This window comes from Papio anubis, chromosome 17 (assembly GCF_008728515.1).
Source record: "Papio anubis isolate 15944 chromosome 17, Panubis1.0, whole genome shotgun sequence".
Classification (NCBI taxonomy): domain Eukaryota; kingdom Metazoa; phylum Chordata; class Mammalia; order Primates; family Cercopithecidae; genus Papio; species Papio anubis.
Window position 1 is genome coordinate 51741261 of NC_044992.1, and position 25354 is coordinate 51766614.

General features: G+C 49.6%; 1 protein-coding gene across 4 annotated transcripts; it reads right to left on the reverse strand.

Annotated features, from left to right (window-relative positions):
* Window positions 1–1258: 1258 nt before the first annotated feature.
* On the reverse strand, window positions 1259–25354 carry KIF18B (kinesin family member 18B). 4 transcript variants are annotated; one of them, XM_021929293.2, is made up of 16 exons: window positions 24976–25353; window positions 13125–13451; window positions 12352–12509; window positions 11924–12028; window positions 11600–11710; window positions 11326–11523; window positions 11014–11190; window positions 10034–10108; window positions 9802–9902; window positions 9227–9413; window positions 8772–8899; window positions 5998–6203; window positions 5208–5763; window positions 4152–4241; window positions 3579–3664; window positions 2550–3349 (listed from the first exon to the last, which is right to left on the reverse strand). In XM_021929293.2, exons 2-16 carry the CDS (start codon window positions 13435–13437, stop codon window positions 3243–3245), a joined length of 2598 nt encoding a protein of 865 aa, XP_021784985.1. In that variant the 5' UTR covers window positions 13438–13451; window positions 24976–25353; the 3' UTR covers window positions 2550–3242. The 4 variants fall into 4 exon arrangements, with proteins under 4 accessions (XP_009189096.1, XP_021784985.1, XP_009189094.1 ...); XM_009190830.4 differs by having other exon boundaries at window positions 24574–25353; XM_009190832.4 differs by having other exon boundaries at window positions 1259–3664; window positions 24574–25353.

Genomic DNA, 25354 nt, shown 5'->3' on the forward strand with positions numbered 1-25354 from the left:
CCAATCTGAGTCTCATCGCCGCCCACGGAGGTCAGCTGGGAGCTGGCTGTCAGCTTGCTGCACCCTGGAGCCCCTGCCAGCTCCCTGCGAAGCTCAAAGCTCAGACCAGCCAAGCTGCCTCCTGGCGTGGGGGACGCCACACTGCGAGCGAGCACTCTCAGCCCGACCTCCTGTGATTGAGGGCAGGAGCCGCACGTGCTTGACTCCATCAGCACAGAGTCTTTGTGAATTTAATGGGTCACCTGGGAGCACAGTTTGCACCACACAGCCACAAATGTTTGCCGAGTGAATGACCAGCTGTAGAACACGCTTGTCAAGAGTGACCTCTTCCACTTGAGCTGCCCCCGGCCCAGGCAAAATTCTGCCCCGTGCAACGGACCCTATTGGGTGAAGGTTGCCCTCCTGGCCCTTGTTACCAGCTGCCTTGCCCTGTGCCTGCTGCCTCCGCACTTGCAGGGGTAATGGTGAGGATCAAATAAGATAATATATGTGAAAGCCCCGGGAAATGGCGGATGTTATTCAATTTGAATCCAACCAACACTCAGCAAGGCCTCCTGAGGTCAAGGCACCATGCCAGGGTGCTGGGGGCTATGATGATGTGAATCTGTGACTGCTTCTCTGGAAATCATGGTACAGAGTGGGGGGAAACCTCATTAAGACTAATTGGAAAGGAGGGAACCCCAAGCACATGAAATGTCTGTCCTTTTCACTTCCCTCTAGAAGTGAGCAGACATTATTCACTTCTGGAGGAGAGCAGCTCGGTGTGAGGCAGAGAAGCAGACCTCAGATCCAGAACGCTTGAGTCTAACTCTGGGCAAGTTTTGTGACCCTTTCGGAGCCTATCATTATCTCCCTTATGAGGTGACGCAGCTCGGTGAAGGGCCTGGCAGCCAGTGGGTGCTCGATGCTCCTGGCTATTCTTTCCTCTACTCCAAAAAGGGCTCAGAGGCCGGGCACGGTGGCTCATGCCTGTAGTCCTAGCACTTTGGGAAGCCGAGGTGGGTGGATCACTTGAGGTCAGGAGTTCGAGACCAGCCTGGCCAACATGGTGAAACCCTGTCTCTACTAAAAATAGAGGTGTGAGCCAGGTGTGGTAGCTCACACCTGTAGTCCCAGCACTTCAGGAGACTGAAGCAGGAGAATCGTTTGAACCGGGGAAGCAGAGCTTGCAGTAAGCCGAAATCGCACCACTGCACTACAGCCTGGGAGCTGCAGTGAGACTCTGTCTCAAAACAAAACAAAACAGAAACAAAAAGGGTTCAGAGCTGAGGGGCTGACCTGGTAGAGGCTGCTCCCCCAGAACAGCCAGGACTCACTTGAAATTAGCCGCATTTATTTACATGCTTCTCACAATGCTCTAAATACCTTTAACATGTTTGTTTTCAGAAGCAGGTTAAACACAGACTCCTGTAATTTTGTTTACACTATTAATTCATTCAGCCAACCATGTCTTCATGGGGAGAATGGAGGGAAACTTATGTGGCACTGTCACACAATCCAAGGGAGTGGAGACGGAAGTCACAAACCAGGTGGAGGCATGGCGGCATAGCAGACTGCACTGGACTCAGGCCTGCGGGGTTTAGCTTGGAGCCTCACCTAAGACCTGGTGACCACTAAGAAGGTAGAACTCCTAGCAACCCACCCCCAAGGCTGGAGAAGGGTGGAAGAGACCTCCAAGTGCAATTACCCCAAACCCACGGAGAAGAGGAGGCCCTTCAAGGTGTATTGGGCTGTGGAGTGAAGAGCCGGGCTCAGACCTCAGGCTCCAGGAGGAGGCAGAGTGAGAACTGTTTTCTGTATATACTCAGAAGTTTCCTGAGGTCTTAAGAGTAGGAAGGTGAGAAAGGGAAGGTGTTGCTATCCTATCTAGGTGTACAGAGAGACACACACACCAAGGATGGAGACGGTTTACTGTTATACCAAAAATATATGTATATATCTATATATATATATGTAGAAATAAAGGATCAGAAGGCTATAAACCCAAGTATCATTAGCATTTATATCTGGGTGCAGCATTAAGGCTGAATTCCCCTTTCTTTACACTTTTACACTGAACGTGTATCCTATTTACAATAGAGTGAAACAATAAAGCTGTCTTCATTTGGAAATCAAGGCACCATTATCTTCACCAGGACTGTGGTTGGGGACTGAGGGGAGTAGGGATGAAGATGTCCGTCTCAGAAACCAGGAAGAGCCAAGCTGCGACTCCCCGCTCCCCAACCCATCCTCACTCCTCCTCCACTGCCCATGGCCAACACTGTGGGGCCTGTGTTAGACACAGGTGGGGAAAAGAGCCCAAGAGCCGTCTGCCTGCACAGAGGGCATCATAAATGAGAGGGGAGGCCGGGCGCGGTGGCTCATGCCTGTAATCCCAGCACTTTGGGAGGCTGAGGCAGGTGGATCACGAGGTCAGGAGATTGAGACTAGCCTGGCTAACACGGTGAAACCCCGTCTCTACTAAAAATACAAAAAAATTAGCTGGGTGTGGTGGCGGGGGGACCTGTAGTCCCAGCTACTAGGGAGGCTGAGGCAAGAGAGTAACCTGGGAGGCGGAGGTTGCAGTGAGCCGAGATCATGCAACTGCACTCCAGCCTGGGTCACAGAGCAAGATTCTGTCTCAAGCAAAATAAAAATTAAAAATGAGGGAGGAACATGGCAGCACCTTTAAAACAGCAACATGGGTCAGGCGCGGTGGCTCACCCCTATAATCTCAGCACTTTTGGGAAGCTGAGGCAAGCGGATCACCGAGGTCAGGAGTTCAAGACTAGCCTGGCCAACATGGCAAAACCCCATCTCTATTAAACAGATGAAAATTAGCTGGGCATGGTGGCGGGCACCTGTAATCCCAGCTACTTGGAAAGCTGAGGCAGGAGAATTACTTGAACCCAGGAGGCGGAGGTTGCAGTGAGCCGAGATCGTACCACTGCACTCCGGCCTGGGCGACAGAGTGAGACTCCATCTCAAAACCAAAACCAAAACCAAAACCAAAAAATAGCAGCACGTTAACACTCACAAATGAATATGTACATGCTAAGAAGCTGAGTGTAACAGGAGATTAACAGAGGGTGAGTAGCAGGGTGATGTCTGGGAAGGGATGTTAATACAGCGAAGGTGTGTTGGCTCTAATTGCTCCCAGGTAAGGAAGGCAGGTCCAGCTCCTGGTGCAGGTGGCTCCAGGTCTATCCAGCATAGAGGGGCCGGTGGGTTAGGACACCTTGGTGATCAGGACATTCTCGCGGTCAGGACACCTTGGTGACGCCGTTCCCCGCTGACAGCGCTCTCCCCACCCTGATGAGGTCCTTTCCACTCCTCTGGTTGCTAGGGCACAGGGGACTCAAGGGCAGCTCTGCAGGCCAGTTGGATGGTGGCGGGGAGTGCAGCGAGGAAGGAAAGTGAGGCTCTGTCCCCGTCCTCCAGCCCACCTCCCACCTGTCTCATCAGCAGTGCCCGTGAGATGCTTGGCAGTACCCTAGGCCCTCCTTTCTTCTGGGTCTCAGCACCCCCCTGCGCCCTCCTGCTTCTTGTCTTCATTGGCCTCCATGACCCAGGCTATCCCTGTCCCTAGTGCCAGTCACCTGGGAGTACAAGGGGCCCAGCTGGCCTCTTCAAAGTGCTGCTGGGGAGGCGGGCAATGCGGCTGCGGCCACGGGAGACTGAGGAACTGAGGGAGGAAAGGAGGGAAGGTGGACGGTTACGGCCCTGTCTCTGGACTATGGGTGTGCATTGAGTGGGGCATGTAAATACTCAACACTAAGCTCTGAGAGCAAAGGATGCTGGGCGCCAGCAGGAGCTTCCAGAGCCGGATCTAAGGGCCGGAGAGGCAGTGTCTAGGGTTGGGGATATGAGAGGGAAGTAGCGGTGAGGATGGAGAGTCCCTTTGCTGGATTAATAGTGTGCAGCACCTCCCTCACGGACCAATGGGTGCTGAGCGCCTCCCTCGTGGATCAGCTCTGGGTGATCCTGGGATAGCAAGGGCCAAGGAAACCTCAGGTGGAGCACTAGATGCGCACCCTGCTCACAGGACCTCAGCTGCTTGCTCGGGGGGTCCAGAGACAGAGACACTGGGGGCCCAGAGTCGGCCCAGGTGTCTGCTGCCCTGCTGAGAGCGAGCTCCTTCTCCCAGACAACCGACCCCTCCAAAATCTCACCTCGCAATGCGCTTCTTCTGGCAGGCAGAGGTCCCAGGGAGGGAAGATGTTGGCTTGGGACCCTTCATGGTGAATAAGGGCATGGATCCCCTAGGGAGGGAGGGAGGGGAAGGAGGCCGATCAGCAGGGAACCAGAAGCAGGGCCAGCCGCTTCCTCCCTCCAGCCCCCAGCTCAGGCATGGGGGAGGGTGGTTGGACAAGATGACCTCTGAGGTTTCTTCTACAAAGAGGTGGATTCCTCTCCCTGCCTCACTCTGCCTGGCTGACAGCTGAGTGACAGACCTGCTCTGGGAGGACATCCAGATGTCAGTTTCTGGTGCACCCAGGGAACTGGAGTTCAAACAGTTTCACCCTTCCACCTGCCCGGCTCTGCGCTTGTTACCAAGAGCTGCTTCTTGGGCTGTGGAAGGGGGCAGGGCACAGGTAGGCAGAGCCTGCCAGCCTCTGCACCACAGGTGCAGGTCAGTCTGCCACTGGTTCTTGGCCTTGGACTGTCCTGAGCGGGCTGCTGTTCCCCTTCCCTGCCATGTGTGTGGAAAGGGGGAGTGAGAGCTTCATCTTCTCACTGGAAAATATTGAACTGAGTTTTCTAAGGACCCCCTTTCCTGTTCCAGATGCTGGGCCAGAGGCCAAAATCTGGAGTAGAAGTGGCAGAAAGAGGTATTTCCTAGTGGAACATAGAATGCAGCCCAGGTCAAAGAGCCCGAGTAAGGACAGGAACAGTAGTGTTGGGCTCCCCTAGTACATTCCTGTTCCCTGCTGACTCTTTCCAAGTTGGGGTCCCATTAGCTACAAACCAGCAGAGAGTGGGTGGCTTTGCAGCATGGACAGACCAGGCAGGCGCCTCGAGGGAAGTGACGCCTCCTTGGCAGCTGTATAGCTGTATAGGCTCTCCTGGGCCTGGGGAGCAAAGCGGATCACAACCAAAGGGGAACAGATAGGAGCCGTCCCAGCTCCACGAGTCAGGCTGTCCTCCATATTTCTCAGCAGCACCAAGAAGTCCCTTGCTGACAAGTGACCCCGACGGAAGGGGTGGAGCGAGACTGGGAGACCCACCTGGGGATGAAGGGCTGGTCTAGCCTGCTCAGCTCCTGGGGGATTTTGTCCCAGCCAATGCATTCATGGAAACTGGGCTTTGAGGGAGGCTCCTCGGAGAGATCGAAGGTGGCGTTGAGGTCTCGAGTGGGCAGGGCCAGCGGGGTGGAACAGTTCTGCATGGCAGAAGGGCCTAGGGGCACCCGGCTTTTGATGACTGTGGTTGGGCAAAAGTGAGGGGAATGGCAGGGGGAGGAGGCCCTTTCTCCTTTGGGGGTGCTGGGCCCCTGTGAAGGTTGGGCGTCAGGCAGAGACCCTCTCCTCAGGCAGGGCAGGAAGGACTGGCGCTGGCGCTTGGTGCCCCGCTTTGGGGCCATGGGACTGTCTGGCTCCAAGGGGCTTGGTCTCCTCCTCTTCTTCTTCTCCATGGGCCATCGGGATTCCTGGGCTGGTGTGTAGTTAGGTCCAGATGGGATCCCCAGCGTGTGCAGGGGGCCACTCAGTCGCCTCGCCATGGTCCGGGTCACAGGGCCAGTGTATCCTGGAGGCTCTGGGTGGAGAGGAGACTGCACAGGGACTGCACAGAAGGAAGGAGAATTTGTAGAACTTGGGGAGCCAGACACTGGAGACATGAAGGAGCCCATAACCCCTCAGGTCTCCTGGGGCCACTCTGTGTGCAGAAGTCTAGGATCCCAGGGGCCCAGCCTCCTACAGCAGCAAAACCCAGTAACTGAGGCCCCTGGACACCCCTCAGCCCCAGTGGGGCCTTGAAGACAGCACCCATAGGCAGGGAGAGCAGGATGAGACTCACTTGACTCTGAACACAGCTCCTGAGTCAGAGGTGCCCCCCTGGCCAGGCCAGAAGTGCTAGAGGCCTCTGCCCCAGGCTCGGGTTTTTCCTCTTGCACCAGCTGCTGTAGGGTCTCAAACTCCGTGATCATGTCGGGAGTCAGGAGGTTGGCTGCTTGGAGCAGGGAGTACTGCCGCTGGGCCAGGCACAGCACCTTAAGGGCCAACCTGGAACAGAAGAAAGGGGATTCCCAGCCCTGCTCAGACCCAGCCTGACCAGGAGCCTCTATGCCATGCACCTGTCCTCATCACTCCAGCTGTGGCTGAGGAGCCTGAACTGGTCCCCTGGTTCCCTCCTGCCTCGCTCCAGACGGGCTGGCCAGGCTCACCACCCTCCCAGCCTGCTCTGCTCCTGCTCCTGCTCCTGCTCTGCTATACTTTTGCTGAAGGCCAAGGCTGGCCAGGATGGCCACAGGTAATGGTGGGAGGTGTCGCCCACTAAACACATCCCATGACAAAGACAGTGATCTGAGAAATAAGGAAAGGGCACTGGATGGCCCTGGACTCAGAAGGTCTGAGTCTCCTCTTGGCTCTGCCACTTACTAGTGCTGCAATCATGAGTTCATCTACCCTAAGGGCAGTGCAAGGGAGCAGTTAAGAGCCCAGCTCAAGTTAGACTGCCAGTTTCCTGCTCACATCCTGGCTCCAATACCTCCCAGGTTTGTGATCTTGGATGCACTGGTTAACCTCAGTCTCCACAACCTGAGAATGGGGATAACAAATGCACCCACTTCATAGGGTTATTGGAAAGACTGAATGAGTTACTTTACAGACAAAATGTTTAAAGAATACCTGGCATGTAATAAGCACTGTAGGTCTAGCTAACTATTGTTTCCTGTAAAATGGAAATAATACCATCTTGCTGGTTAGGATAAGAGGAGATTATGTAAGATAGGGTATGTTCATCGTGGTTCTAAGAAAACCCTCAAAAACACATTCAGTCCATGCTTTCTATTTAATGATTGGGATCCTGAAAAAGTATGTGGGAATCAAGGTGTATTTCACAGGCACTGGGGGGCTATTTAAAGGAAATGACGAGGGTAATGAGATTATTGAGGTTATAAATTTAGATTCTAATAAAGCATATTTTCTTTCTGTAAGGCACACCTATGATAAAAGAATAAACACAATTATCTCAGTGGGAATTATCCACGGAAAATGATTTATCCTCAGGTAGTTCTACCAGCCTGGACATCTCTGAAGCCCCCTCCACTGCCCTCAGTCAGGGTGTGCTCAGGGAACACAAATTCATTTTATAATGCAGCCTCGAGGCCTTTTTGAAAAAAGGCAGGATATAAATTAAAATGGACACAGTGGAAACTCATTCTGTATCTGCACGAGCCACACATTACAAGGAAGATTAGACAATTGTGAAGCGTGGGCGTTTGGGGGAATATCCAGGCTCTGGCCCCGTCCCTCTTGCTATGTGAGCCTGAACAAAGGCTCCAGTGCCCCATCTGATAAATGGGGAGCTGGTCTAAATCAGGGGTTTTCAAATTAGGTTTCAAAAACCCATTAGACAGAGTAACTCTGTTTTGACTGTTCTGTGCATTAGATTTCACTGTAGCAAAAAACAATTAAAAAAAAAAATCTGAAAAACCACTGAATTGGAAAATCTAAGATCTACTCAGTGCTCTAGTGATCCAAGATTCTAAATTCTAAAATCAAAGGGAAATATTTTCAATGATCTGGTGTTAGGACGTTTCCAGCATGGAGATTTGTTACATTTTATTAGTACTTCATCCCCGAGAAGTAGGGAGACTGGGGACTATGATCCGCAAGTCAAGGCCAAGGTTGAAGCAATCTGTTGGAGACCACAAAGCCAGGGCAGAAATAAGGACCCTGGTGTCCTCTCTCCTCATAACGGGGATCCCTAGCAGATGGGCCCTGGGTCATTGGTAGGAGCTCATGGTTGTTCCCTGGGAGATGAGGGGGACGTCCCAGCAGTGCATCCTTTCCTCTCCAGGGCCCCGGGCAGGACCTGATAGCAGGAGACAGATAATGAGCTGCCGATTATTCAGACTGCAGCATTTTTGCTGAGTCGGGAACAGACACTCCCCAACAAGAAATAAAATTAAACAGGCCCTTCTGTCCAGAAGCTTTAAATACACTGCCTAGCGTGAAGCGTGCTGGGGAGGGAAGAGCGGGATGGCAGTAACAGAGCTAAGTGGCAGGGGATTTAGGAACTAGGGGCCAAGGAGAAAAATATTAGCAGCATCTTTCTATGAAGCATAGAAAGAATGGTCCAAAATCCATTTTTCTTTGGCTTTGAGTAGTGGTTGATATTTACTTCTGAGAATAAATAGCCACAGTCAATCCGTTGATGAAGACACATGATAAACACTGGCTCAGGAAGGCTGTCCTTTCCCCAGCCTGATGTTCAGCTTCCCTTGGCTGCCCCCTCCTCGCTGTAGATGGGCAGCCTGGCCTCAGACTGGAAAGCAAAGCGCAAGTCCCAGCCACCCTGCTCTGACCCAGGGCCTGCTGGCTGCCTGGATGGACTCTGGCGTTTTGCTTCCCTCTCCTGCTGGGCAGCCAGCTATGTAGAGGAATACGTAGAGGTCATAAGCTAATTGAGTAGGTGATGATAACACCAAAGAGGTGAAACCCAGTAAAGGACAGTGCTGATGAAGAGACAAAGCTTTTGTGATGTGCTTAACACCAATTCCCACCCCCAGGGAGGCTGAACCCGTCACCTCCCACCTGGATTCCAGAATACAGCAAGAAGATACCTACTGTTTAGAACGATCCCGTTCCAGTTCCTGTGCTGAGAGGTGGCCCACAACTGGGTTGGGCTGCAGGGTCAGGCCAGGGGACTCTGGCAGTGCATGTGTGGGGTTCTGCTCTGGCATCTGTGTTGGAACCTAAAGAGGAAGGAGAAGGCACAAGTAGAGGGGCCAGGATGGCCTCCCCACCTTTATAAACAGTTTCTAAAATCCTTCCCTCCTACAAGAGTGGAAATGACAGCTCCTAGAATGACCAGGTCTTGGTCACTTCCAAACACACAACGATCTGATGGATCATTTCTTTTTCCTGCCCAGAATCTGAAATCCTCCTAATGACGAAGGTGCAAGACATCCACATAGAGAGACGGGACTGAAGGGACTCTGAGTCAGGGAGAGGCATTTTTTCCAATATCCCACCAGCTCCAAGCCCTTCCGTTACCCAGGCCTCACACCCCCAAGTCCTACCTCCTCAGCTGGGCCTTCACCCTGGTCCTTTGCGGACTGCTCCTGGTCTGAAGAGTTCCCTTCCATGGCCCTCTCCACCTGGGCCTCTGTCCCCAGACTCTCCTCTTGAAGGGCTCTAGGCCCTGCAGGGAGCTCTGGGGTGCAGGGCTGGCTGGGAGGGTGGGGTGGCAAGGGGGAGCTGGGAAGGCTAAGAGGGAAAGGAGGGTTTGAGGGGCAGGATGTGGGCCAGGTGGGAGAGCAGGGAACGGGTGGGATCTCTGTGGCACCCAGGTCATATAGAGTCCATAAGGGGCAGACGCTTAGGTGACAAATGGGCAGTAGCTGAGGGTAGGAGGGGTCAGGGATTTTCTGGTTTGCGAACACCCCTAAGTTCACCTTCTCTCAAATAGTAGGCCCTGCTCTTATGGGCTGGGGTGCCATTTACTCACTGGACACAGCACTGGGTGCGAACCCTTAACCCTAGGGATTGGAGCAGAAGCAAGGAGTCCTATTCTTCCAGAAACTGGAGAAGGGGGCCTGGCTCCCCATCCTGGCTGAGCTGCAGGGTGGGGGCGGGAATGGGCAGTGGAACTCACTGTTGTGGTGGTGGTCCCGACTTGGGGGATCTTGGGAGGTACTGTTTTGGGGGTTGGCCTCCCCCTTCATATACTTGGAGCTTCTTCCTCAGAGCGGCTACCTGGAACAGAAGCAGCCCAGCCCAGCCCCAGAGAACCCCGGCTAAGCACAGGAGGGGAGGGGCAGACAGAGTCCCGGTCACACCCTCAAGCTCCTGCCTCTGGCTCTCTGCCCCCAGGGCAGGCTCCTCACCTCAGCCTGGAGCTGTTGGCAGATGGTAGCATACTGGCTGATGTGACAGTCCAGGCTGGTCACGTTGCTCTTCAGCTGAGATGGGGAATAGGAGAGAGATTTATTTATTCATTCAAAGCAGCTTTTATCAGCTACCTCCGACAGCCAGGCACTGCGCTAGGTCTCACCCATGTCCCCATGACCCACCCTCGCAAGTGGGGAGACACAGCAGAGAAGGTCAGTATCGTGCCTAAGACCACAGCGAGGGGCAGAAGACCCCCGACTCCACAAATAAGACCTTCTTGCCAGGGTTAGGGTGTTCTTGCAGTGGTCCCAGGAGAGCCAGGGCTCCCTAGGGGAGGGAGGGAGGGAGATAGGGGTCAAGCAGATGTAGCAGAAAGCATATATCAGTGTTTATGTTTTGCTGAAAATATGCTCCTGCTGCTAAAAACAAGTCTGAACTAGACCACTGGCCAATGAGAGGCCACCCTCCTGCTGTCTCCCTTGGTTTTGGAGACCATCTTGCCCCTCTTAGCTGGTGACTTCCCACCCAGGGATGAGGACTGTGTCGCTTCTATCACAAAGACTCTCTGAAGACAGAGGAACTTCTTTTTTTTTGAGACAGAGTCTAGCTCTGTTGCCCAGGCTGGAGTGCAGTGGCATTATCCCAGCTCATTGCAACCGTCACCTCTTAGGTTCAAATGATTCTTCTGCCTCAGCCTCCGGAGTAGCTGGGATTACAGGCACCCACCACCATGCCCCGCAAATTTTTGTATTTTTAGTAGAGACGGGGGTTTCACTGTGCTGCCCAGGCTGGTCTCGAACTCCTGACCTCTGGTGATCTGCCCCCCTCGGCCTCCCAAAGTGCTGGGATTACAGGCATGAGCCACCATGCCCAGGCCAGAGGAACTTCTTTCCTTTGCCTTGGGGACACTTGGCTCAGGGATTTGTGGGAGCTGCTTGGGTCCCACCCTTCCCTGCTCCCCGGCGGAAGCACGCACCGAGAGCCTGATCTCCTTGGCCCGGTCGGCATATTTGAGGGTGTTGTATGTGTCCTCGTAGGCCAGGCTGGAGGGGCTGATGGCAGCGATCATCACTGTGCGGCAGTTGCCCCCGAGGGAGTCTTTGAGCAGGCGGGTCAGTTTGCTGTCCCGGTAGGGCACATGGGTCTTGCGGCCCTGGGGGGTGCAGTGAGCAGGTGTGGGGTGAGGAGGCTGATGGCACTGACCCAGGATGGGGCCCTGTGGCCTTTGGCCCTGGGTTCAGGTGCTCAGTTGCTATCCTAGGGGGAACGCCGGCCTGCGCCGCTTTACCTTTGCGTCGGCCAAGGCGTTGAGGACGTTGATGAGAGCCAGCAGAGATCGGTTGATGTTGGCCCCCTCCCGCAGCCGCTCCCCCTTCGCATGGGTGCTGGATGCCCGCTCTGAGCCAGCTAGGTCAATCAGGCTCATCTTGGCCATCTGGACAGCCTGGGTCAGTCCTGGAACCCTGTCCTGCTGCTTCACAAAGATCTGAAGGGAGATGGCAGGGGTGAGGGGGAGCTAGGCATCAGGAGCCCTGGTTTCAGGCTCTGACCCATGACCTCACCTGGAAGATGGCATGGGAGCGGGAGGAAGTCGCGTTGGCATCAGTGGGGTGCTGTGTGCGGTTACGGTTCCCCCTGGTCAGCATCTCCAGCAGCTGCTCAGCTGAGGCTGGCTACAGAGGAGAGGCCCAGGAACGGGGCTGTGGGTTCCCCGACCAGGACTTTTCCCCTAACAGGAAGGGCTGCTCTTCAGAACCTACATCACCCCCTTGATACCACCACCACTGCCACCACCATCACAGGACCTAGGGCATCCCCAAACAGTTTTGTGAGGGAACCCCAAGGACCCATGGGGCTGATCGTCGTACCCAAGCCCAATCCCACACCTGGTGGAAAGAAAGTCCTTGCACCACCACCCCCTTGTCGGGGTCCTCGCGGATGGCAAGGGGCCCCTTGGGTTCCAGGAGGTCATGGATCTGCTCATTGTACACCTGAGAAAGGAAGAAAGGAAAAGGCCTGAGGGAGAGCGGCCCATCAGGAAACCTCTCCCTAGCGGCTGGACAGGGGAGCTGAGGCCGGGGTGTATCTGAGACACCCACAGGAGTGGCGCTTCCCGGGACTGTGTTATATGACCACAGCAGGGTGAACGGGCGGGTGTCTCCAGTGCAGCCTCTCACTGAGCTGTATCTATCTCCTTGAGGGGCCCCAGCTCTCCATTTCCTGCCACCCTGTCCCACACCAGCTCACTCCACCCCATGGGCTTGCTTCCCCCCAGGTGGTTGTGAAAACGAGGCCCAGGGCAGCGGCAGCCGACCTCCTGGTAGCTGATGAGCACCTCGAAGCACTTCTCCTGCTGGCGGGCCTCCAGGCGCCTGTACAGTTCCACGGTGGTCAGGTACATGATGCCGGGGTCCCCCTCCCTTCCCAGCATGGTGTGTGTCTTCCCAGCCCCGGTAGCCCCGTAGGCAAACACTGCAGAGGACAGAGTAAGGAGGAGGACCCCAGTGCCTTGCCACCCAGCTCAGACCTTCCCTTGTCCCTCAAGCCCCTTTCCTTTGCCTCCTGTGTTCCCTGGTCCACTGCTCCCACTAATCACACCCTCCATGTTCCCACTGCAGGGTTGGAGTTCTCTGTGTGTTTGTTCTGCTCCCCCATAGGCCAGTGGATTTGGGATGACCGGATCTCCACTATGGGTGTGGGCTATGCCTTCCTTCTGTAGGCGAGGCAGCTTTTGGTGTTGAAGGCCCACAGTTATCTCCGTCTTACCATTTACCCTGGTTTATCGCCACACACTGTGGGTGTGATCTGTGAGTGGTGTCTTCCCCCCTCTAGACTGTGAGCACCGAGTGGACAGGAACTGTCCTGTCTGATTTGCTGGTGCAGCCCTGGGCCCAGTAGAGTGCCTCCCCCATAGACTGAATGAATGAATGGGGGTCCCAAAGAGCATGATGGGACATTGTACAAAACTCCTTAGTAAATCGTGCCCAGCCTGGGGGAGGCGGGCACGTGCCAGAAGACACATGAAACCCTTCCCTTAGGAGGAGGCAGGGAGGCCAGGCCACTGCCAGGCAGGGCTGAGGTTCTCACCTGAGCAGTTGTAGCCCTGAAGGAAGCTGTCCAGGATGCTGTGTGTGGTGTGCTGGAACACGTCCTGTTGGGTGGCCGCCTCGCCAAAGATCCGGTCAAAGACAAACGTCAGGTCTTTGCCCTTCTTCTTGGGGCCATCATGGGTGCTGCCCCACTTCAGGCTAGGGAGCCCTCCATCGGGCTCCTCAGGGTTAAACACCAGCACCCGCTCGTCCACCACCTGAACCACTGGCCGCCGCTGACCGTCCAGCTCCCGAGGGGTGGGGGGCCGCACCCGCACCACCACTTGCAGCGTGCTGTCCTCCACTGCCATCACCGTGGCGACACCTGGCCGAGACATGGTGGAGCTGAGGACCAATCCCACCCCAGGCCTGACCAGGTGCCCCCTCAGCACTCCAAGGCCCCCTCCACCCACTCCCAATGACTGGTCTCTGTTTTATGCCTCAAGAGAGTAAAAATATTGGTGCCGAAACCAATTATATCTCTTTCGCACTTGAAATACCATCTTTGTCATACTCAAATGACTATATATATATATATATTTTTGAGACGGACTCTTGCTCTGTCGCCCAGGCTGGAGTGCAATGGCATGATCTCAGCTCACTGCAACCTCCGCCTCCCAGGTTCAAGCGATTCCCCTGCCTCAGCCTCCTGAGTAGCTGAGATTACAGGCATGTGCCACCATGCTCAGCTAATTTTTTGTGCGTATTTTTAGTAGAGATGGGGTTTCACCATGTTGGTCAGGCTGGTCTCGAAATCCTGACCTTGTGATCTGCTCACCTCGGCCTCCCAAAGTGTTGGGATTATAGGCGTGAGCCACCACACCAGGCCTCAAATGACTATATTGTTGGAGGCCTCTTACTGGGCTTTCTACTATGTTCCATGAATCCATTTGTCTATTCTTTTTTTTTCCCTTACTTTTCATAACCCTCATGTAGCTCTGTCTATCCTTGGGCCAGTGCCACACTGTTTCCATGATATTACTTTACAGTATGCTTTCCAGCTAGTAAGGCGAGAACCTCTTCATTACTCTTTCTTTTCTATAGCTTTCTCGGCTATTTTCAGGCATTTATTATGCTACTTGATTTCAAGAAAATTTTATCAAGTCTACCCCCAACTTGGAGCCCTCTCCTCCCTCAAAAACCCTATTGGGACTACAGTTTGAACTGTATTACATTTACATATTTATTATACTGAGCCTTTTATTTTTTTACTTTACATAAGCCTTTAGCAGCCAAGTGTATTAAATGCTTTCAGGCAAGATTGTGGCTACTGCCTTTCTTTTTGTTCAGATATTTTTTACGTCCCTCAATAAGATTTTATAGTTTTCTATCTCTTCAGTTAGTTCTGTAATTGTCCTTTTAATATATTTCTCAGGTGTTTTATGTACTTAATTGCTCCTGTGGATGGAACACTTTTCCCCATTTACATTTCCAACTGATAATTACTAGTATGGAGGAACACAACTAATTTTATATATTCACGCTATATCTGCCACCCCCAAACTCTCTTATTAATTTCATTTATTTTTGTTAGAACTTACTGAGTTTTCCAAGTATACAATTATGTATCAGAAGAGGAAAAAGTTTTTACCTTTTCTTCTCTATATTCATACCCAATATTTCATTTCTTGTCTATTGCAGTCTCTAGAATTTCTAAAACAATGTTGAATAATTATGATAATGTGCATTCCTGTTTTGCTTCTGATTCTAAAGGAAATGGCTTTAGCGTTTCCCTATTTAGACATTAGTTTTATACAAGTAGTCTTTATCATATTAGCAATTTCTTCTATTTTTGTTTTACTTGGGGTTATTATTAGGAAAGTCTAGAATTTTATCAATGCTCTTTTAGTATTTCCATATACACACACACACACACACACACACATATATGTATTTTTTTTTTTTTTTTTTTGAGACGGAGTTTCACTCTTTGTTGCCCAGGCTGGAGTGCAGTGGCATGATCTCAGCTCACTGCAACCTCCGCCTCCCAGGTTCAAGCAATTCTCCTGCCTCAGCTTCCCCAATAGCTGGGATTACAGGTGCCCGCCAGCAGGCCTGGCTAATTTTTGTGTTTTTAGTAGAGATGGTGTTTTGCCACGTTGGCCAGGCTGGTCTCGAACTCCTGACCTCAGGTGATCTGCCCACCTTGGCCTCCCAAAGTGCTAGGATGACAGGCATGAGCCACCTCACCTGGCCATCCCAATATGTTTATGTGTTTTTTTCTCCCTTATTTTGTTGCTATGTTAATTTATTAGATATTATTCCTGGTATCAAACCAACCATGCATTCCTGGAAAAAATCCTACCCCGGCCATAGTGAAGTTTTTAACACTTAAATGGTCAAACATGTCAATCTTTTATTTTATAGCTTTTATGCCATACTTAAGAAGACATTTCTTCTACAAGGTAATAAACCCTCTTCTTATATTTCTGTCTAATACTTTTTCTTTCTCATATTGAGGTCGTAATGGAGATGGAATTTTTTTTGTGTGTGAACTATATGAGCAGGTTTCTAAATATATTTTCTTTCTAATTGGTAAGCAATTATCCTCAAGGTCATTTATTGAATAGTGCATTCTTCCTCCACCAATTTGAAATGCCAAATTTAACATAACTAAAGTCTCATAGAAACATGAATTTGTAGCTGGGTGTGGTAGCTCACACCTGTAATCCTAGAACTTTGGGAGGCCAAGGTGGGCAGATCACCTGAGGTTGGAAGTTCGAGACCAGTTTGACCAACATGAAGGAACCCCCTCTCTACAAAAAATACAAAATTAGCTGGGTGTGGTGGCACATACCTGTAGTCCCAGCTACTCGGGAGGCTGAGGCAGGAGAATCACTTGAACCTGGGAGGTAGAGGTTGTGGTAAGCTGAGATCATGCCACTGCACTCCAGCCTGGGCAACAAGAGTGAAACTCCATTTCAAAAAAAAAAAAAAAAAAAAAAAGGAACATGAGTTTGTGCCAGGTGTGGTGGCTCATGCCTGTAATCCTAGCACTTTGGGAAGTCACGCCTGTAATCCTAGCACTTTGGGAGGCTGAGGCTGGCAGATCACTTAAGGTCAGGAGTTTGGGACCAGCCCGGCCAATGTGGTGAAACTCCGTCTCTACTAAAAATACAAAAATTAGTCGGGCATGGTGGCAGGCGCCTGTAATCCCAGCTACTCAGGAGGCCCAGGTAGGAGAACCACTTGAACTTGGGAGGCAGAGGTTGCAGTGAGCTGAGATCGCGCCATTGTAATCCAGCTTGGGTGACAGAGACAGACTCCATCTCAAAAAAAGAGAAAGAAACATGAATTTGTTTCTGGACTTTCTCTTCTGTTTCGTTATGTCCATTCCTTTTCCAGTACCTCACTCTTGTAATTAGTGTGGTTTTATCATATATCACCTCATTGCTCTTTTTCTTGGCTATTTTTAGGCATCTTGTCTTACATATGGTTTTAGAATCAGCTTATGAACTATGAAAAATCCTTCTAAGATTTTAATTTGGATTATTTTGAACTTATAGATTAATATGAGGAAAATTGGCATCTTTACAATATCAAGTGTTCCCACCTAGGAACCAATATCTCTTTCCATTTATTCACACCTTTACAGTCTTTAGTAAAATTTTATAATTTTCCTCACATGGGTATTATATATTTCCTGATAGACTTATTACCAGTTATTACATGATCTTTCCTATATTATGTATAGAATCCTTGTTTTATTTTTATTTTTTTTGAGACTGAGTCTCGCTATCGCCCAGGCTGGAGTGCAGTGGCACCATCTCGGCTCACTGCAACCTCCACCTCCCAGGTTCTCTTGCCTCAATCTTCTGAGCAGCTGGGACTACGGGTGTGCACCACGCCCAGCTAATTTTTGTATTTTTAGTAGAGGTGGGGGCTCTAACTCCTGACCTCAAGTGATCCATCCGTCTTGGCCTTCCAAAGTGCTGGGATTACAGGCGTGAGCCACTGCACCCACCTACTCCTTTTAAAATTACATTTTCAAACTCCTTTTTTCCAGAAGATAGGAAAGCTACTGATTTCTGCATGCAGATCTTGTACCTGGCCACATTGCTCAACTCCCTTATTGGTTCTAATAGATTGTCATTGATTCTCTTAAGTCTTTCAATTAAATGATGATATCATTTGCAAATAATGACAGTTACTTTCTATTTTTAGCTCTTCTATTTCTTTTTTTTTTTTTTTTTTTGAGACGGAGTCTTGCTCTGTCGCCTGGGCTGGAGTGCAGTGACCGGATCTCAGCTCACTGCAAGCTCTGCCTCCCGGGCTTACGCCATTCTCCTGCCTCAGCCTCCCAAGTAGCTGGGACTACAGGCGCCCGCCACCTCGCCCGGCTAGTTTTTTGTATTTTTTTGTAGAGACGGGGTTTCACCGGGTTAGCCAGGATGGTCTCGATCTCCTGACCTCGTGATCCGCCCGTCTCGGCCTCCCAAAGTGCTGGGATTACAGGCTTGAGCCACCGCACCCGGCCAGCTCTTCTATATTTAGTTCCCCACCTCCACTGCCCATTAGGAAGGTAGGAATGGGTGTTGAATTTTATAAAATGCTTTTTGGCACTTGCTGAAGTGATCACACATATTTCTTCTTTAATCTATTAATGTAGAGTGTGACTCAACAGATTTCCTAATGTTGACTGGGTAATAATTCCAAACACATATTTACTCATATCTTATATCTTATATCTTACTTATATCTCCCCCAGACTCTCTCCTTGGTTTTTCATTTCTCTTTCGAAACAGTGTACAAAGGGTAGGGATGGAATTCTTGGAATGCAGCGTACCAAGGGTAGGGATGGAATTTTGGAATGCATCCTGGAAAAGTTCAGCCCAACTCCAGGGATATATTGACAGAGGTGAGGAACAGGGGCTGTTCCTGGGCATTCTGAATAGATGCATACCTTCCAGGTAAAGACTAGCTTCCACTGGTGGGTCACAAATACCAAGGTCATTCAGCAAAGAAAAGTGGGGTTTCTACCTGACACTTTAGCAAATAGCTAAGGTTTTCCTTGGGGAATGAGACAGAACTGAGCTGATTTGAAACTCCTGTTCCCTCACCCCTAAACTTCTTAACTTCTTCCCCATATAAAATAAGAGAAAGATATCAACCAACCATAATCCTTTTACATGTATGTAATTCTATTCCTGTCCCAGCTATTAGATTGCCATAGTAAGCATATTAGCTAAGTGCTCACTGTGTCAGGAACTGTTCAAAGCACCTTACACATATCTCCTTTTATCCCCATTGCAATCTCACAAGATGGATACTATTATTATACTCATTTTTCAATGAAGAAATTGAGACAAAGAGGGTTAAGCAGTTTGCCCAAGGTCTCAATGCTAGTGAGTGATGGAGCCTGATTCCAATCCAGGCAGTCTGACTACACACCGGGCCATACTGCCTTATAGTGATATTACATATTATGCTACAATGATCACATTGTTGTAATAGTCCCTTATGTTTGTATAATAATTATAATCCCTTTTATGGAATTAGCATTCTGTATTCTATAAACACTTTCAAATAGATGGACTGCACCTAATTTTCTTTTTCTTTCTATTTTATTTTTTTTGAGACAGAGTCTCGCTCTGTCGCCCAGATTGGAGTGCAATGGCGTGATCTCAGCTCACTGCAAAACCTTTGCCTCCCGGGTTCAAGCAATCCCCTGCCTCAGCCTCCCGAGTAGCTGGGATTACAGGCGCCTACCAGCACAGCCAGGTAATTTTTGGATTTTTAGTAGAGACGAGGTTTCACCATGTTGGCCAGCTGGTCTCGAACTCCTGACTTCAGGTGATTCGCCTGCCTTGGCTTCCCAAAATGTTGGGATTACAGTCGTGAGCCACTGCGCCCGGCTGTACCTAATTTTCAACAGAGAGGGTTGCTGTCTCCTACTCTTGCAGACCTACCCCCAGGAAACCCCACTTTGGCACCTGGGGAAGTGAAGGCAGAGGATGCCTGGGTCCACATTTCCTGGCAGTCGCAGCTTCCCATGGGGAGGGCTTTAGCTGAGGAGGAGCCACAGAGCAGCCTAACATTCTAAGCAGGAAATTAAAAAGGGCACTGGCAAAGGAGTGCTCATAACCTTTACAGTTCTCTCCTCCCGCCTCCTGAGGGCCAGTGTGGCTGAGTCTGTTTGCCTAATGAGATGTTTTCCTTCTTGCTGAGATGGTGCTGGGGGCATGGGCACAAAGTGTGGATGACACTTGGCATAGCCGCTGCTAGGATGCCTGGGTCCTGGTCCCTGTTCAGCATCTGACCAAGGTGGAGGTCTTTCCACAGGCCACACCAGGTCAATGTCGCATCAGCTTCCCCCTTTGAGAACCAGAGAAAACAGCTACTGAGCTGCTCCCGCCCCAGGGGATGGGGAGATTAATGAGAGAACGTGTGTCAAGTTTGCTTTGATCCTTGGTTGGAAAGAGCAGTTCAGCCCAAAGTACAAGGGAGATGATTCTTTAATAAGATCTTCAGGATTCTCAGCCAGTCACAGTCACGTCCTGTTTCTAACCCAGGGCAGCTCATTAAAACCCAGAGGCTAGTGCTCTGCCAGGCTGGGGCTGGAAAACCAAGATTCTGTTGTTTTGGAGATGGCCTGCTCTGCCCACCCTAGTAGAGACAGGCCCAGTGAGCCCATGCTCCTCAGAAGTCCCTGGAGAAAAATTTCAGAGGACTTGAGGGAATCTCCCTGCAGACACTGGGAGCTGAAGAAGGTAGTAAGGGTGAGGGGGTAGGGGAAGAAGCCCAACCCCTGGATGTCCTAGTTTTACAGGTGATGCTGTAGCCCCCTTCATCTCTCCTTCACAACCCTCATGCACTTGTTTTTTTGTCCTTAAGCTCCAAGAGCAGGACCTTCTTCTGACATAGTCTGTGTACCCCCAGGTGCCTGGGCACCCAGCCCAGCATGCAGCAGATGCTGAATTTGTCCTATGAATAAATAAGAGCCAGAGAAGAGCAGAGTCTGAATCCAAAAGTCTAAAAATAATTATTATTACAGCTAACATTTACTCAGTGCTTACTATGAATTAGACACTATGTTAAGTGCTTTACAAATGGTGTTTAACTTTCATAACAATTGTTACATCCCTACCCTACAAAAGGAACAGGAGGCACAGGAACTTGTCTCCCAAACGTGAAGTAGCAAGGCTAGAACTTGACCTCTGTCACCGGGGACACTACCCCATCCTTAGGCTGTTCTGCCCTGCAATTGGGCTTGGGCAGCTTCCATCTCCTCCTCACCTTGGTACCCACAAAAGAACAGCACCCCTGGGCCACTGGTTCTTCCTACATGTGGTCATGCAGAGGAAGAAATTGTGTTCTTTTGTTTTTTTAAATAGATAATCATAAGGCTGTAATTGATGATAGTGTTGTGAGTTTCTTCCTAGTCTTAATTTATTTTTATTTATTTTTCTTGTCTTACATTTCCGGTTAGGACCTCCAGCACAATATTGAATAAAAGCAGTAATAGTGAGTATCCTCATCCCTTTCCTGATTTTATGAAGAATGCTTCTACTATTTCACACTTTGTTTGTTTAAGGAAATTTGTCTCCATTTCTAGTTTACCTATATATATTTAAAAGTCATGAATGGATATTGAATTTTATTAAATTCAATTTTCTTTTTCTTTTCCTTTTTTATTTTTTTAGACCGGGTCTCACATTGTTGCCCAGGCTGGAGTGCAGTGGTGGGATCACCGCTCACAGCAGCCTTGAACTCCTGGGCTTAAGCCATCTTCCCACTTCATCACGTCACCTACCTCCCCAGTAGCTAGGACCACAGGTGTGCCACCATCCCTGGCTAATTTTTAAATTTTTCGTAGAAATGATGTCTCACTATGCTGCCCAGGTGGATCTCCAACTCCTGGGCTCAAGCGATCCTCCCACCTCAGCCTCCCAAAGTGCTGGGAATATAGGAGTGAGCCACCACACCTGCTCCTATTGAATTGTATTTCTGTGCCTAATGGGATATGTTTGCTCTTTAAATCTCTAAATGTGTAAATTGTATTAATAGATTTTCCAATGTTAAACCATTCTTTCATTCTTGGGATAAATTCAACTTTGTCATAATCTAGTTTTTAAATACATAACTGGTTTCTGATTGCTAATATTTTATTAAGATTTTTGCAACTACATTAATGAAACAGATTGACTTGTAGTTTTTTTTTTTCTTTTTTGAAATGGAGTTTTGCTCTTGTTGCCCAGCAGGCTGGAGTGCAATGGCGTGGTCTCAGCTCACTGCAACCTCTGCCTCCCCGGTTCAAGCAATTCTCCTGCCTCAGTCTCCCTAGTAGCTGAGATTACAGGTGCCTGCCACCACGCCTGGCTATTTTTTGTATTTTTAGTAGAGATGGGGTTTCACCATGTTGGTCAGGCTGGTCTCAAACTCCTGACCTCAGGTGATCCACCTGCCTTGGCCTCCCAAAGTGCTGGGATTACAGGCGTGAGCCACCGTGCCTGGCCTGACTTGTAATTTTCTTTGTGTCGTTTTTGATCTCAAAAATGCACTCAACATGTTTTCTCTTTTTTATAGGGAGAGTTTGCATAAGGTAGAATCATCTTTTTTAATTGCCTGTAAGTTTCTGGTGGAATTTGGTATAGATTTTTCATGCCTGTGAAGATGCATTTTAAACTAACTCAATTTTTTCTATGGAAAATTGAATTCCTCAACGGAGTAGTCCTAGATCTAGTCAAAATTTCCATAACTTCTTGAGTCAGTTTTGGCAAGTTGTTTTTTCCTAGAAAATTTTCCAAAGGCATTGTCAAAAAGAATGTTTCATTGCGTTTCTCTCTCTTTTAATCTCTGTAACTGAAGTATGTACCTATTTTTGCTCCTAAGATCTTTTTTTGTGTGTTTTATTTCTTTATTTCTCCATCAGTATTGCCAGAGGTTTTTTTTAATTAGTCTTTTCTGGATACAGCTTTTGACCAAAATAATCCTCTCTATTATATGATAAAACGCTATTTCATTGATTCTGCTTTTAGTTTATTTATTTATTTATTTATTTATCAAGACAGTGTCACTCTGATGCCTACGGTGGAGTGCAGTGGCGCGATCACGGCTCACTGTAGCCTCGACCTCCTAAGGCTCAAAAGATCCTCCCACCTCAGCCTCCTGAGTAGCTGGGATCACAGGCACACGCCACCATACTCCCCTAATTTTAAATTTTTAAAAAAAGATGGGGTTTCACCATATTGCCCAGGCTGGTCTTGAACTCCTGGGCTCAAGCTGTCCACACACCTTGGCCTCCCAAAATGCTGGGATTACAGGCGTGAGCCACCACACCCAGTCTTATCTTCTTTTATATTCTACATATGTTCTCTACTGTTCTGTCTTATTAAAGTTTGGTATTTGCCTCATTAACTTTCAGTTTCTTAAACAAAATGTTCTAATATAAGCATTTAAGACTATAAATTGTCCTGTAAGTATCACTTTAACTGCATCTCACAAGTTTTATAAATAGTATTTTTATAATTGTTCCATGCTAATTATCTTTTAATTACAATTATGATTCCCTATTTGACTGACAAGTATATTTTTTAAAAATTTCAGGCCAGGCAAGGCCGGGCGCGGTGGCTCAAGCCTGTAATCCCAGCACTTTGGGAGGCCGAGACGGGCGGATCACGAGGTCAGAAGATCGAGACCATCCTGGCTAACACGGTGAAACCCCGTCTCTACTACAAAAAATACAAAAAACTAGCCAGGCGAGGTGGCGGCGCCTGTAGTCCCAGCTACTCGGGAGGCTGAGGCAGGAGAATGGCGGGAACCCGGGAGGCGGAGCTTGCTGTGAGCTGAGACCCGGCCACTGCACTCCAGCCTGGGCGACAGAGCGAGACTCCGTCTCAAAAAAAAAAAAAAAAAAATTTCAGGCCAGGCATGGTGGCTCACGCCTATAATCTTAGCACTTTGGGAGGCCGAGGCTGGTGGATCAGCTGATGTTAGGATTTTGAGACCAGCCTGGCCAACATGGTGAAACCCCGTCTCTACTAAAAATACAAAAAATTAGCCGGGCGTGGTGGCGGATGCCTGTAATGCCAGCTACTCCGGAGGCTGAGGCAGGAGAATTGCTTGAACTTGGGAGGTAGAGGTTGTAGTGAGCCAAAGTGGTGCCACTGCACTCTAGCCTGGGCAACAAGAGCGAAACTCTGTTTCAGGGGGGAAAAAAAAAATCCAAACATGAGCTGGGCACAGTAGCTCATGCCTGTAATCCCAGGACTTTGGGAGGCGGAGGTAGGAGAATAGCTTGAGGTCAGGAGTTCAAGACCAGCTTGGGCAACATAGGGAGAACTTGCCTCTACTTCCAAAAAAAAAAAATTGTTAATGTGGTATTTATAATTTAATTGCTTACATAAAGAGATTATCTTTTATACAATATTCTGATAGTTGTTTAGATTTGTTTTGTGGCCAGGTATAAAAACAATTTATAAATTTATAAAATATGCTATATGTATACTTTTTTTTAACTTCTATTTTATTTTTTGCAACAGTATACATGTATACTTTTTTAAAAAGGTATAAATGGAATTGGGTTAGATAATATAAAGACCAACATCTTAAAATAACTCTCTAGGGGTGGGGAAATTCAACAATGAAATAGGCAGCGAATGACTGGATACCTTTGTACTTGTTGAAGCACGGGATGCAGTGATTGGGGAAGAAATAGAATAGGGAGAAGATTGGAGAAAGCAATATAACATTGAGATGTTCTCCTCTAAACTAGGCTTAACATCTCTGAGCCTCAGTTTTCCAACCTGTAAATTGTAAATAACATTAGTATATACCCCATATATTTGTGAAGACTAAATGAGTTCATTCAAACCTGGTAAGTGCTCAATAGATATTAGCATTACTGTTAGAATTATATGACATATGGCATTTTCCCATGATGCTAGAGGAACCAATGTCTTCAATAAAATCCCTTAAGTTCTGTAGCACAGACCAGGCTTAATCTTTTCCATGTCACTTCAGTTCCTTAGAAGGTCAAAGCTAAGGGGAGATGCATCCTAGGAGCAGTAACAGAGGCCTGGTCTTCTGTCATATAAATGTTCTTTCACTTGTTCCTTCATTCAATCAAATATTTGGCCAGGCGCGGTGGCTCACATCTGTAATCCCAGCACTTTGGGAGGCCGAGGCAGGCGGATCACCTAAGGTCAGAAGTTCGATACCAGCCCAGCCAACCCTATCTCTGCTAAAAATACAAAAATTAGCTGAGTGTGGTGGTAGGCGCCTTTAATCCCAGCTACTCGGGAGGCTGAGGTAGGAGAATCGCTTGAACCGGGGAGGCGGAGGTTGCAGTGAGCCAAGATCGTCCCATTGCACTCCAGCCTAAGAGACAGACAGAGAGACTCCAACTCCAAAAAAAAAAAAAAAAAAATTTACTGCGTGCTACAGCCACTGGCACGTGCAGCTCTGCAATCGGTTCAGTAAAGATGGGTGGAGAGGGGCTTACTTACTCCACACTGACATGCAGGGAGTCCCAGGCCTTTAGTTCTAGTGTTCATAAGAGTCCAATTCTTCCTCACTTGAGAGCAGGAGGACCTTTCACGGGGCCGACTTACAGAAGGCCAGGCCCCGGTGGCAGATGTGCAGGCCCAGTCTAGGTCCAGCATAGATAAGCAGAGGGGTCCCGACCACCCGTACGGGTGTGTAAGGAAGCGCCCCGCTTCCCGCCCAGTTTAAAGGGGTCCATGCAGGGCCTGCCGGGGCGGCGGCAAAGCTCAGTCTCCGCGCCGCACCTTGACGTCCAGCACAAAAGAAGCCTGGCTCAGGCCACCGCCCGGAGCAGCTGGGTCTGCGCGTCTGAGACCTGAGAGCAGGCGTTCGCGGGGTCGGCTTCGCAGTGGGCCAGGGCTTACCTTTTGTCGGTTCTCCGCCGCTGGCGTCGCTGCTTGCTCGCGGGTCCCACTGCCACAACACAGACAGGAGTACCCACCCCAGGGGAGTGCGCCCCACACTCTCCCCTACCCGCGCCAACCTCCACCTGGCGCCTCGCGTTCAAATTAGCCGGGCCGGCAAGACCGTGCTTCCCATTGGTCAGCTACCGGATCGCTGATTGGCTGTTTCCTAAGTAACAAAGTGTTGCGCGAGCCGTTCACAGTGCGCTTGCGCACTTCTTCTTGCTGGCTGCTGGAGGTTCCTAGGCTGTCTCTCGGGACTGGGCACACGAGAGTAGCCAGCAGAAGCCAACCCAGGGTTCTGTTACATGGGGCCACAGTCTCTGTGATCCCCGGGGCT